This window comes from Onychomys torridus, chromosome 16 (assembly GCF_903995425.1).
Source record: "Onychomys torridus chromosome 16, mOncTor1.1, whole genome shotgun sequence".
Classification (NCBI taxonomy): Eukaryota; Metazoa; Chordata; class Mammalia; order Rodentia; family Cricetidae; genus Onychomys; species Onychomys torridus.
The window spans coordinates 7,252,327-7,265,728 of NC_050458.1; the positions used below are offsets into that span (position 1 = coordinate 7,252,327).

The window sequence follows — 13,402 nt, forward strand, 5'->3', positions numbered from 1 at the left end:
CTAGGGTATGCTATACCATCACATCTCCAGTACGCTCCGTCAAACCCTGAGTTAGTTCCATCACAAGTGCAGGCACGCCCTGCCACACTCCAGGCATGCTCCAGCACTGGAGCACTGGAGGGCTACAGGATTTCCTTCTGATACACTCTTTCTGTTTCTGTTCTTTCCCAACACTGGTGCTCTGATGATAACCCGGTAGGGCCAGGCGCACAGAAAATTCAAATAACAAATGCATATTATGTAAAAAGTCTTTTTAAAAGTACCCTTGGAATATTTAGAGAATGTAGAGAGGTAAGTATCCCAGATTATTACACATCGTTTTTGACGTCTTAAAAGATGAAAATCTCATGAGATGAAACAAAAAAACCGTGGTGCTTCTAGAGACTCAGACTGGGGGGTGCTCAGAGCTAAGTCCAGGCTTCTTCATCTTATATATTCGTGTGTAATATAAGTAACTATAATAAATAAAAATAGGCTTCAACTTTAGAGTTGAGGGCATGGGAGGGGCAGGAGGAGAAAGAGAAAGGGGGTGATATATTTTAATTAAAGTGTATTTTAAAAATTAAAAAAAAATGAATCACTAACTCAGGTTAGGGAATAGCAAGAGACTAACAAAAGAACAAGAAATTTATTGAAATGGGAATCAATTAATGAAAAAGCAAATGTCACTGAACATATGACACAGCACACAAAAAGAAATAGGTAGACTTTCTAATGTATACCCCCACCCTACCCCACCCCCCTTTTTAAGGGCATGATTTTGTTATGTTGCTCAGGCTGACTCAAACTTATGAACTCAACTGACCCCGGAACTCGGTTTCCTGAGTAGATATGACTACAGGCATGTGGCCCAACCTAGAGAAGTAATTTACTCAGGAATGCAAGGATGGTTCACATTTGGACTGGAGGAGAGGAATTAGATGTGCTTCACTGAAACATGGATGTCGAAAGGCAGGTGATAAAGGTCAGCATGCATCCTTCAAACTGCTTTAAAATCGGGCTCAATGGGCACTTCTTCAATAGGATCACCTTTATCTAAACCAAGTTCAGGGCAGCCCTGTCACTTAACGCTAGTTTAGAGGTATTAAACCATTCAGTTAAAGAAGAGCTGTGTTAACTGGGAGAAAACTGCTTATCGATGTTTGTAGAGGATTCTGTAACCGAAACACACACACACACACACACACACACACACACACTTAACTGAACTACTGTGAGCTGTGAGGAAATAAAGACAAATGGTGGCTGGTAGGAGTCTGACCTAACAGATCATCAGCCAGTATGTGCATAAATAGGTTAAAAGGAGAGATGGAAAGGATGTCATTGATAACAGCAACCTGAAAAAAATCTGTAAACAATTCTTAACAAAATGTTCCTGTAAAGTAAAATGCAAAGTACATCAAAAAGACCTAACAAAGGCTGCCGATTTTTGGAGGGCACTAATTTAGATGAACAATTTAACATAATGATGCTGAACTGAAGTTAACTGCAAAATTAAAATAGTCTAGAAGGAGTAAAAAGAAACAAGTGAAAGTAAGCAAAGATAACTGCACTGTACAGAGGGCATTCTCAGACTTTAAAACTTTATCATTATTTTAAAGAAGTCAGAGAACGGTGTGCAGGCGGCTCATGCGTTGGCACGAAATAAAGAGAAAAATGGCAGTGACCACCACAGCAGGAACAACCACTGTCCCTTCTGCTGCCTCTGCTACTAAAGGTCATCTCAGGAGGCGAAGGGGAGGGTGGGGGAGAGGAGGAGAGGAAGGAGGGATTCTTGAACTGTGTTTTAAAATGGCAGTTGTCAAAAATAATGTAGTTAGTACTGGTTCAGAAAGGCAGGCAGACCAACTGGAGAGACAGTCTAGGAATGTACAGTGTGGCACTGTTCTTTATAAAAGTTCCATTTCAAATTAGTTAAGGGATGATGATTAGTAGCTGTGGGAAAAGGAGTAGCCTTAGGGAGGGGGATCAGTTGTGAACCCTTAAATTTAGGGTGGATCACTGATTTAAAGGTTAAAAAAAATCAAATAAAAGACATCCAACTTTTTGTATTACAACTCTAATGATGAGTTTGTACTTGAGGGAGGGCAAAGGATGTCCACACAGGGCAACATGCATTCTGATTGTTAGAAGTTAATATACAGGTGGGTACCTTATAATATTTCTGGAGAGATGCACAAGAAACTGGTACTGGTACGTATCTTTCTAAATAGAACTAAATGATGGGTGTCAGGGTAGAAGAGAGACTACTACATTGTTACTGCTTGAACCAGGAAGTCATGTAAGTCAATTAAAAAATAAAGTAAAACATATGCCAGCAGCATGGACAAGGCCTGATTCCCAGAACCACAAAACCAAACCAAACCTGAAGCAAAAAGAAAATCAGGAAACGAACCCTAGAGTTCCAGCTGCTAGTAGCATTATCAGGACCTAAAGAAGGTTAATTTGCTATGCCGAATTTTCAAATCAGTGGCCTGGACAAGAGTTACCAAGCAAGAGGCAGCTGTCTTAAAGGGGAAATGCTCCCAGCCGAGGGGAATTTTCCTGGAATACTGGGCATGAACTACCCAGTACCGTAGCTCCGGTGACTACAGCTTCGGCTGTATTACCTATGGCCTGAGTCGGTATATGAACTGAGGGTCAACACAAATAAAGAACAACTTTGGTTTAAAAAGTACCTCAAGGCAATAAAAAAATTATTTTAATTTTTGATACATATTAAAACATTTTAGTCAGGTCTTCCTGACTGCATAACAGGACAGATACACAAGACCCCAAACATGCTTTAAAATGACATTCAGCAAAGTATTCAAAAATGTAATAAATAGCAATAATCACATACAAACACGTCTTCATACTCAATCATTAAGCTACTAAAACAGACAGCTAAAGAATAAATAAACAAGAATTGACACTAAAAAAATGAGGTTTTGTGACTCACTCTACTAAAAGAGGGGGGTAATCCAAACAATTTCTTAATTTGCTTTTCAGTATTATACTGGTGACTCCCCCCACCCCGAGAATAAAATATACTGGAAAAAAAATCACTCTTACAATAATGTAGTTTTTAAATATAACAAATAAATATGAAACCAGCAAAGCAAGTTCAAGTTGTAATAAAAATGGTCCCCACCCCCAAAACTATGGAAATATATAGTCACTGTGGTAGCAAATGATAGCATCTGAAGTGATAGTGCCTGAGCACGAAGCTGTCTGAGAACCTGTAGGACTTTAGTGCAAACCCCTAGGGTCAACTCGAGCAAACCCCTGTACTAGAGAAAGACATTACCAGGTGGAACTTAGCACGTACAATTTCTGTACGTATTTTATAAAGTTCAAAATTTAATGCATAGTAGAGTATCTTCATCTGCTTACTTCTGTCCCTAAATCGAGATGAAAACAGAAATGTCTTGGGATTTTACCATTTGGTCTGTACCATGTTAGAGTATTAAAGTCAGCATTAGAAAATCTATAAAAGTTTGTTTTCTGACAGCAATCTATCTAACTCTACGTAAGTTTTACATCGTTGTGTGTTAAACGTAAGAGGAAGTTCTCTTCCCTCGGACAGGTCCGTATGATGAAATCCGGTAGCAGACATTGTTATGCAAATAGAGAGGTGATTACAAGGGTTTGTTTTCTTTTTGTACATTAACAACCTTAGCATCTAGTATAATAAATTACATGATGTCAAAGAGCATAAAGGATTCCATTAAAAGAAGGTGCTACTTTGTACAAACAAACCTTTTAACGTAAGATAGATAAAATGACAGTGAAATAAAGCAGCCATATTTCTACTATTAAACTAAAGTACCAGGATTTAAAATAAAGTGAGGAGAAACAAATGGAAGAACATGACCGAAGAATACAAATACATTTTTAGCTGCTAAACCAGTCAACTCTAGTTCATAGAGTTACATGTTGTTTCATTTAACCATGCAGGCTAACATATTAAAAAAAAAATCACCCTGCATCTTTTCATTTTAAACTAAAACTAGTTTAATTGTGAAGTTACAAAACAGTGAATGGATATTGCTCCAGCTTGTACACAGTCTCTCTGAGGAGTCCATTCTAACACAGCAGCAAAGCCTCGTCATCGCTCGGTTCGTTTTTCATTGTGGCTTCTAAGCAAGTGTCTGGAATCTGGGCGGTGTGCACAATGCCACAGCGCTCGCAGGGGCCATCGCGGTTACTTGTTCTGACTCCAGGGATGGGGGCACTGTGGGGCTGCCTAAACCCTTGGTCTGAGGCAAGATCAAGAAGGGGTCGCGAGCAGTCACTGGCGTCAATGTCTGAGGCCCCATCAGAAACTGGGATTAGCATTTCCACATCATCGTCGTCTTCTCGCCCACTCACCCCGCTATCGAGCTGTCTCAAAGGACTCTGGTGCTGGTTAGAGGAGCTCGCCCGACCTAGCGTGAACCGGACCCAGCGCAGGCCCTGAGTCATGCGACTGAAAGCACTGGTGAGCTGGTGCCGGGCCGGGCTCACACTCGGGGCTTCCACACTTGCCACATCCCTTCCGTCTCCATGGCCACCTCGGGCGCTCGGGGCCGAGGAATTCCCACCGGCCCCCACCGCGGCGGCTTCCACGGCGGTCGTGGGAGGGACTTTCTGGGGCAGGGGCGCTGCCACGCCCCCAGACGCTCCTGCCGCATCCCGTCTCTCACTCTCCGTGTCCGTGTCGTCCGACTCCACGGAAAACAAGCTTCTGTGCAGATGACTCCTTTCCGTTTCTCTGCTGCTGTTCTGACTCGGGACCACCTCGTCTCCATCTGCCGAGACCAGAGCCAGCGATCCGGAACGACGTGATCTTGCGAAATTAAAAATACGATTCCAAATGCTGCTGGATCTGCCTGTCATGGGAAGCCTGATGGATGTGAGTCCCAGCTGAGACCGGACAGCTAGCCTCAGGTTTTCTAAAACCGAAGCCTGCAAAGTTAAGAAAAAAAGGTAGACCACTAAGAACCAAGTATCAAGATGAAGACCAGTCTTTGACTGTTGTCAGTAGGGGCGGGGATGAAGTAATCCCCTCTGTTCTACAGGTCCACTCTGGAGAATCTAATCTAACTTAAGTTTCTACTTTACAGTGATACTTACGTAATTACAAGTTATTTTATTTCAAACCTCAATAATAATCCAATTCTAAACCTGTACCAAGTGTAGAAAGCAGATATCTTTACAACCAAAACGGCTGACAGATCTCTACTGTAGATCACTAAGTGACCTGGTATCTTTTATGTTTACGATCCTCTATCAAACTCTTACACAAATACAGTTAGCCTTGATTTACAAGGCTGAACTGTCCTGTCAATGTGGGAATTACATTTCACAGAGCTCCTTTCCAGAACTGGGTGAACGAATACTGAGGATTCAGTTATATTGTCATGTACAAAGGACTGAACATACTTGTAATACAGAAATCAAAAGTTTACATTGGGATTCCTTCTCAAGTTTAAGAATTAAGCTTTTGTTCAGTTTAGGATTAAACAAATCATATTAGCCTTTAAAAACTGGTAATTTGAACAAATTTACAGACTTTAAAGTATGGATTGCTTCATTAATTAATTAGCACATAATGAAAGTATCTTGCTCAACTAAAAGAAAACCTAGGGGCCAGCGAGACGGCTTATCATGTGAAGGAATGGGCCGCCAATCCTGGAGCCCAGCAGACTCACGCATGCTGTCCTCTGACCTTCCCAGGATGGCACACAGTAAGCATGCACCCTCTTCCAAATACAATAGCAAAGAAATGTAATTAAAGGTAAACTCTTGTTCTAGAAGGAAGTGTTAGGTTACTTTTTAAAATGTGCAGCATTTAAACAGTCTTTAAGCTCCACCTAGTGGTTATGGAGTTGGAACAAACAGCTCTAATGAACCCGGATTGAGCATTTAAAATAATACGTATCTTAGCAAAGATTAGCTGACCTACTCCTTACAGAACAGTCTCCCCTGCCAAGGCCCGGCTTCTGGCTCTTCCTCTCACAGAAACAAAAGGGAAGTGACCAGGGAAGATATGCTAGCTTCTGCTCTCCACCTGTGTCTGTCATGTCCATATAATTATACATGTATAGTCTGAAAACAGTTCAGCAAATGCTAGATGCCACCATTACAGGCGCACTTCCTAGCCTAGCTTTAGGAAAGAAAATACACGCCACCAGTAAGACGTTTGGCTATCAGCACACAGGGACTTTCAGTACAAAATGTGTAAGATTTTCTCACAATTGGTGAGAAAATTAAGTATCTAACTACAAAATTACAACAAATAAATAGTTCAGACCCAGTGTGTTCAAGCCACAGTCCAGGTTAAACGGCAGAGCGGTGAGCAGTGGCTGGCCGACCCTTGGCACGCTTTACAGCAACTTTATCTCTCTAGTCTGCACAGCCAATCAGGAGCCATTCTCTACTCAGTTAACAGCCTGCTAAGAAAGTTGCCAATTTAACATGACATTCTATAAGGAAATATCATGGGTGTTTGCTGGACAGCTGGCTACAGTTTAATTTGTGAAGCAGCAAAAACTCCCCAGAAAGCATTTCCTATTTTATACTAGGCGGCAAATTACAAAACTACTTTCTTTTAAAAACTTGTGGAAAGATGATAATTTGTTGCCAGAAATTTCAACTTGAGAGTCTGGCCTCATTAAGCAAAGTCTAGTTTACTGTTCAAGAACACATTTCATTTAAAAGGTTATTTAACCAGAATCCCCTCACAAAGGTAATTTACAGCTCTAGAGAATGGAGCTCTGTGGAGCAAAGAACTCAGCCTTACCTGAAGCCTCTGTCTGACCTTGACCCCTGAAGGTCATGACTGACAGAATAAGGCATCTCCCGGGACTGGCAGGCAGCTCCAATGCTGTGACTTAGGGTGGGGCTCTGGCAGGTCAGGGTGAGGTGATGGTTTCTGTGAGTCGGGGAAGGGGGCTGGGGAGGGAGTGTGCTGGGCTGGTAACAGGATGGAATACTGCCACACAGGTGTAAACAGAACTAAGTTCTGTCACCGGGCTGCCTGAACTCTGCCTCTTTTAATCTGTGCCCTCCACAGGCAAACAGCTCCCATCGAGCCCTTCAAATCCTTTTAGTGAGCTAGAAAACCAGAGGGAGCTGGGGAAGCCCAGCACTTGCAAATGGTCCCAGCAGTGGGCAGTCCCGTGGTCTGTGTTCCCACCACTTCACAGAGCACAGTGGGGAGGAGGGTGATGGGAGGGAGCAGTGGGCTGAGTCAACCATGGTCTGTCTCCTTCCTTCCAAGAAACTCTGACTGTGGCTGGGCCACCAATACAAAGAAAACTACAATTTAGTTTTTTCCATCTTACACCCCAAATTTTGGCCAGTATAAATTCAGAATTATAAATTACATCTGGAAAAATGTTCAAAACCTACAAATTCTCACCAAGGACTTGCTAAACACTTAAATGCGGTGACATGTGCCAGAAGTGAATTGGTGTTCTATTTTTAAAGAGTTAAGTCACTGAGAAAATACCATTTTTTTTAGTTCTAATTCTGAGAATCATTTTTATAAACATTTGTGAATACATTTGAAATCTAAATGCATATAATCCATCTGACTAAAATGAACCCTGGTATATTTTCACAGCTTGTAAAGTTTTAAAAACCTTACTGAGAAATTTGAAGAAAAAAGAAACATGAGTTACAACCCAAAGACAGTGGACCAAATTCTTAAACACTGTAAAACTCAGCTTGAAGTTGTTCCTCAAATGAGGGATAAACAACTTCTCTTCAGTTCCTTCTACTTCACACTGGTTAAGTAACAATGTCAGTACATTAATTTTAGTATTCATTCTTAAATCTCTAAGTGTTCAGTTCAATCAGAAAATTGGTCGAAGTTTTTAAATTTCATTGCACTCACTATTATCAAAAGCAAAATGTCTAATGACTATCATATAATCATAAAAATTAGAGTCTTACAGATTCTGTTTAAAATACAATAAAAACTTACAAATACAATTCTCTTTCTATTTAATATCTTCTTGACTGTGAACATTCCTAAAGTTAAGGGTTCCTGCTTTACCACACACAGACTTTGAAGACGGTGACACGGGTTGAATCCGCACTCTACCTGACTAGGCGAGCAGACAGGAAAGTCCTCCACGGGCGGGATCAAGCCCTGCGCGATCAGCTGTCCGTAAGAGGGAGGAGCTTCTCTGCGCAGCAGTTCGGCCTCCACTCGAGACAGCTGGGTCTCAAAGGATCTTTGTAAACGGGAAGAAAAGTCAGAAGAAGGCAAGTGGCAATGTTCTACCATCAAGCCACTAACTCAACTGGGAACCCACTCCACTCTGGGAACACTACTCTCAGCAAGGCTGAAGCAGACCGTGTGTCCAGGGGAGCTTTATGCCAGCAAGGACCTAGATTACTGTTTTAACAGACTGGAAACGTCTGTAAATAAAATAAATAAATCAATAAAACCCAAAGGCCCTACCCTCCAGGGGACAACTGTTGAAAGGTCTCAGAGACACGTTTTTTTTCCAGAAAGGACTCCCAGTACACCCCCTGCAGCAGTGGACGGCTGACTCTCCACTGTGTTCTTCTGCTGAAGTATGGTCAAGTTTTTCAACGAGTTACATTTGCTCAAAGAGAGGATGCAGCGATGGCTGATACGGCCTGTGCATCTGCGCACCATCTGTGATCTTTAGCTGTTTGGCTTGTTCTTTGTTAATTGATAATTAGTTAGGACTGAAGGCAGCTGTCCCCACAACAGCCTCTTGGGAGACGTCTCTACCATGAACTTCTTTCAATTTATCTTATACCACACTGAAAGCTGCTGTCCCTGTGCTCCACCCTCCTTGTGGCTAAACTGGGAACCTTAGTCCTTCGGGTGTTTCCACGGCTCCAGACCAAAGGAACTATGTCCTTATTCTTGGAGAAGGCTGGGCATCCCTACACTCTGCCCCAGAGAAAGCCCCTCTAGTATCTTCTCTACAGCCTATTCACATACTTCAAAAGGTGCCTCAGGAGTAAGGACTTCCGCACGCTGCCAGCATGAGGGCTTGCACACTGTTTCAGAGACTTTAGGTCACTCATGGTTCTCAGCTTACCCCACCCCCCAAGTCCCTCCTTGCTGTGAGCCTGCCTTGTGAAACTATGACTCATTTTCTTCTCACCTGCAGAATGCTAGAAACACTGGAGGCTCTCTGATATGTGGAATTATTGAATATTTATAAAAACAAGATAAAACTGTAACTGAGAATAACAGTTTTCAAAATCCTCTCAAGACAGGAACCTAGTAAATATATTTCTTATCTCATAAAGCTAAATAATATTCTGTACTACATTTATCTTTGATTATTGGGCTTTTCATCCTAATTTTATATATTCTGGACATTTACATATCTCTAAACCACACAGAAAGGACTTATGGCAAACATTTGGGCCACACTTTTAAATCTGTTCTCTTTTTACATTTGTACGTGTGCATGAGTTGAAGTTCCTGTGTGCAGGTGGCGGCCAGAGGTCAACCTTGGGTGTCCAGTAACCATCCACCATGTTTACGGAGACAAGGCCTCTCACCGAAACCTGGAGCTTCAAATTAGGCTAGGCCGGCCGGCCAGTGGACCCCAGGGGTCCTCGTGTCTCTACTAGCACTGGAAATACACGTGTGTTCACTACCATGTTTAATTCTGTGTGTGAGTACGGGCAGGTTTGTGTGGCAAGTGTCTTGCCGACCGAGCTACCTGACCGCAGGGACAGTTTGTCTCGATACTGACCTCCGTTCAAACATTCTCAGAGAATAAAGCTTGCACGTGCACCCCAAGGCGATGACGAGGAGCAGGCCACAGATGAGGCTCCCTATGACAGCTGCTGTTATGACTCTGGTGGGCACGATAACCGGGCAGTTCTCCTCATCACTGCCGTCACCGCAGTCATCCTGGGAGTCACACACCCAGCTTTCAAACACACAGCGGTTGTTTTTACAATGAAAATTCCCTGGCTGGCAAAAGAAGCAGTTTTTCTCATCGGACCCATTTGGGCAATGATTTTGGTAGTTACAGCGGTCAGAGCGAGGATAACAGACACCATTTCGGGAACACGGGAACTCTTCCTTTTGGCACATGGTACAGTTGATTTCATCCCTTCCATTCGGGCAATGCCAGTACCCATCACAGCGCTGCTGATCAGTGTAACAGCCCCAGTTCCCTCCACAGGGTATTTCCCACGGCAAGCAGAAGCCATCTACTTGGTAAGTGGCATTAAAGCCCCTGGCAGCATTGACTTTGTCAGCACAAAAATGCACTCTTATCTGCCCAGAGGAAGAAACGACCGTAAGAGGGGCGTGAGAATCGAAAGCGGTTAACACACGCAAAAGCTTGCGAGGATTCTCCTCTAGCCCGTCATATATTTTGACATAATCCCCGTAACCAGTACCATCAAGTTTAAAGTCGGTGAAGCGTAAAATGACTTTCCGATGATCACCAGTATCTATCAGCCAGGTGCAGTTACTTCCTGGAGGATAAAAGTCTGGGTAGTTCGGAGAACTGAAAGTACCGTAAAAGTATTTTAGCCACTGTCCACATGTTGGCACGTCACAGTCTATCTCGTCACCTAGGTCCAGGCAGTCAATGTTCCCATCACATTTTAAAGACTCGGGGAGGCAAGTGTAAACTTTGGTGTAGCGGGACAGACACTGGAACTGGCTGTAGGCGCAGGGCTGGAACGCAGCAGCTGTTGGGGGGTTAGCGTCCTTGGCACAGACCTCCTCGTCAGAACGATCTCCACACTCATCCATGCTATTACACTTCCAGGCTTCTGGAATACACTTTCCATTACCACAACGGAACTGGTCACAGGCACAGTTTGGCTCCTCAGATTTCCCTGGGAGAACGTGGGCAGGGGAAAAACGAAGAGGGAAAAAGAAAAATAAAACATCCACACCACAAAATACAGGGAGTGCATGTTTGTATAATAATGATAATTAAGCTCAAGTTAAGGCTTTTTACTGGCATTACACACTCAACAAGTCCATCTAGTGAATGTTTGCTCCTTTCCCACCAAGTCCCCTGCACTTCCACCTAAAGATGAAGGGATCATCTGTTTTGTGGATAACTATTTCTCTGCAGAACATTTCGTAAAGTGATTTACGACCCATGAGCCAAAGGATTTGCTGCCTAAGAATTTAACATTTTGTAAACTAAAACATGAGGCATGCTTAAAGCAAGAAAAGTCGCCCAGGCGACCACTCTGCAGGTATTTTCCACATTCTCCTATCCTTCCTGTCTCTGTCCTCATACTCAGCAGTATTTTGCTATGCACACTGTAGTGTATTTTACAATTTAGACTTGCTTTCGATAAACTGTCACCTTAAAGTTGTTTATGCTTCATGTAATCATGATGAAACACTTCCATTTTACACTTCTATGTTGAAAACAATTGCAAGTAGTTCACCAAGTGACTTCAAGACGAGCACCAGTGTCTGTTACCAGGTGCAGCTGCTGTCGGGAGCATGGAAATCTGGGGAGTTTGGAGAACTGTTCATTAAGGACAGGAAAAAGAGGGCTGGAGAGGTGGCTCAGAGGTTAAGAGCACTGGCTGTTCTTTCAGAGGTTCTGAGTTCAATTCCCAGTAACCACATGGTGGCTCACAACCATCTGTAATGAGATCTGGTGCCCTCTTCTGTACACATAATAAATGAATCTTTAAAAAAAGACAGGAAAAAGAGTGTTTAGGGAATTCTAATTATTTCAGTACACCATGTCAACTATTCCACAGGAGCAAGAGAAACGAAGCAGACCCTGGTGATCCTAGCAGACCCTAGCAATCCTAGGGCCACCGCTGGCAACAGGCTGAGCTGTTGGTGTCTGTCCACTGACAACTCACTTATGGGTAAGGAGGCGGCAGAAATACTCAAGCTGAGTGGATGCTACAAAGGTGCTGATGATAAGAAAAAGGCACCCCTAGTGCTCTAAATTGTCCACATGTGTATGACCTGGTCATGTTTGGAAACGGTTTAGGAAAAGAAAAATTAAGAAGTCCAAGACTGTAAACCGCGCTAGTGGAATGGGTTGTGTCTTTTGCTTAAGATGTAATGAAAACAGTAATTCACACACCGAAAACAGACTCTGATGTAACCTCTGAGACACGGGCAAAAGCTTCGAGAACAGCCTACTTTCAAAACAATTATATTGAAGATGTTTTAAAAGACGGGCCTTACTTCATGAAATTTATCATTTCATTATGGTTATATAAACATTGGATACTTAGTCTTAACACAGCTGACAGTCTCCACTCCTCATCTCAGTGGCCTGGAGGGCTGACACAGGCCTAAATGGACACTGTTCAGAAAACTTAGTAAAGGTGATCGGGCATTAACACCACAAGATGTGGTTCAGCACATTTCTTTTCAAACACACACCTGAAAAATACGCCAGTCTGAAGCCTTTCCTGGACACGCTATCATCCGAATGGAACCTGATCCAGACATGGTCTTGGGAGGAGATGTACGGGGGCGGGACTGTGGACCCACAAGCTCTGTAACTTTCAATATTCTTGTACGTTTCTATTGTCAGCCAGTCCAAACTGCACCTTCTGGAGCCCTGGATATCAAAGTCCTGAAAACTAAAGCAAGAGAACGTTGGAAGAGGCTGTTCATAAAAATGGGATGTAACCGAAGACAAACCTCCAAGTCCCCGCTCCTTCTGCCCCAGCAGACAGGCGCATCATCAGCAATCACACATCTGCTTCTCTGGTCCTTAGGCCTGCATCTGCCTGCGTTGCTCCCTGAGCTTCCAGGAGAGGATTTCTCTTCATAAGGTGATAGCAGACTCCAGAACCATGCTGAACGCCAGGAGCTAGCACTTGCTCCTTTGTTTATCTACTTAGGAAATCCCTTCCAATCCTGATCACCCTACAGTTCTTCATGCTTGAGTCAGAAACTCAAGCATGGAGGAAGCCTGAGAAAGGAACCCTTCTTCTCTCCAGTTAGACTGGGCCACCCACTTCCTTAAGGCAGCTCCAGCTAACATTTCCAGAACAGCAAATCAGAAACATAAAGGAGAGGGGGAGGGGAAGGAGGGGGAGAGGGAGGAGGGGGAGGAAGGGAAGGAGGGGGAAGGGAAGGAGGGGGAGGAGGGGGAGAAAGGGAAGGAGGGGGAAGGAAGGAGGGGGAAGGGAAGGAGGGGGAAGGGAAGGAGGGGGAGAAAGGGAAGGAGGGGAGGAGGGGAGGAAAGGGAAGGAGGGGGAAGGGAAGGAGGGGGAGAAAGGGAAGGAGGGGGAGGGAGAGGAGGGGGAGAAAGGGAAGGAGGGGGAAGGGGAGGAGGCAGAGGGGAAGGGAAGGGGGGGGAGGGGGAGAAAACAGGAGTGCCATCTTCTGTGAAAGGTCCTGAGTTTGGGAACACTCTTTCATATAGAGCACTGGATAGTTACATGATCAGGTAGTTCCTAAAATAGGGCA

At 43.7% G+C, this 13,402-nt stretch overlaps 1 protein-coding gene across 2 annotated transcripts in view; it reads right to left on the reverse strand.

Annotated features, from left to right (window-relative positions):
* Nucleotides 1-2,666: 2,666 nt before the first annotated feature.
* Lrp12 (LDL receptor related protein 12) overlaps nt 2,667-13,402 on the reverse strand; it is an 84,104-nt gene continuing 73,368 nt past the window's right edge. The window contains exons 3-6 of one of the 2 annotated variants that reach the window (XM_036208377.1): nt 12,365-12,567; nt 9,723-10,827; nt 8,075-8,207; nt 2,667-4,929 (exon numbers count right to left, since the gene is read on the reverse strand). In XM_036208377.1, the coding sequence (XP_036064270.1) occupies nt 4,069-4,929; nt 8,075-8,207; nt 9,723-10,827; nt 12,365-12,567 (2,302 nt within the window). In that variant the 3' untranslated portion in view covers nt 2,667-4,068. The remainder of the gene's footprint in view (nt 4,930-8,074; nt 8,208-9,722; nt 10,828-12,364; nt 12,568-13,402) is intronic. The other variant, XM_036208376.1, reaches the window with a different exon arrangement.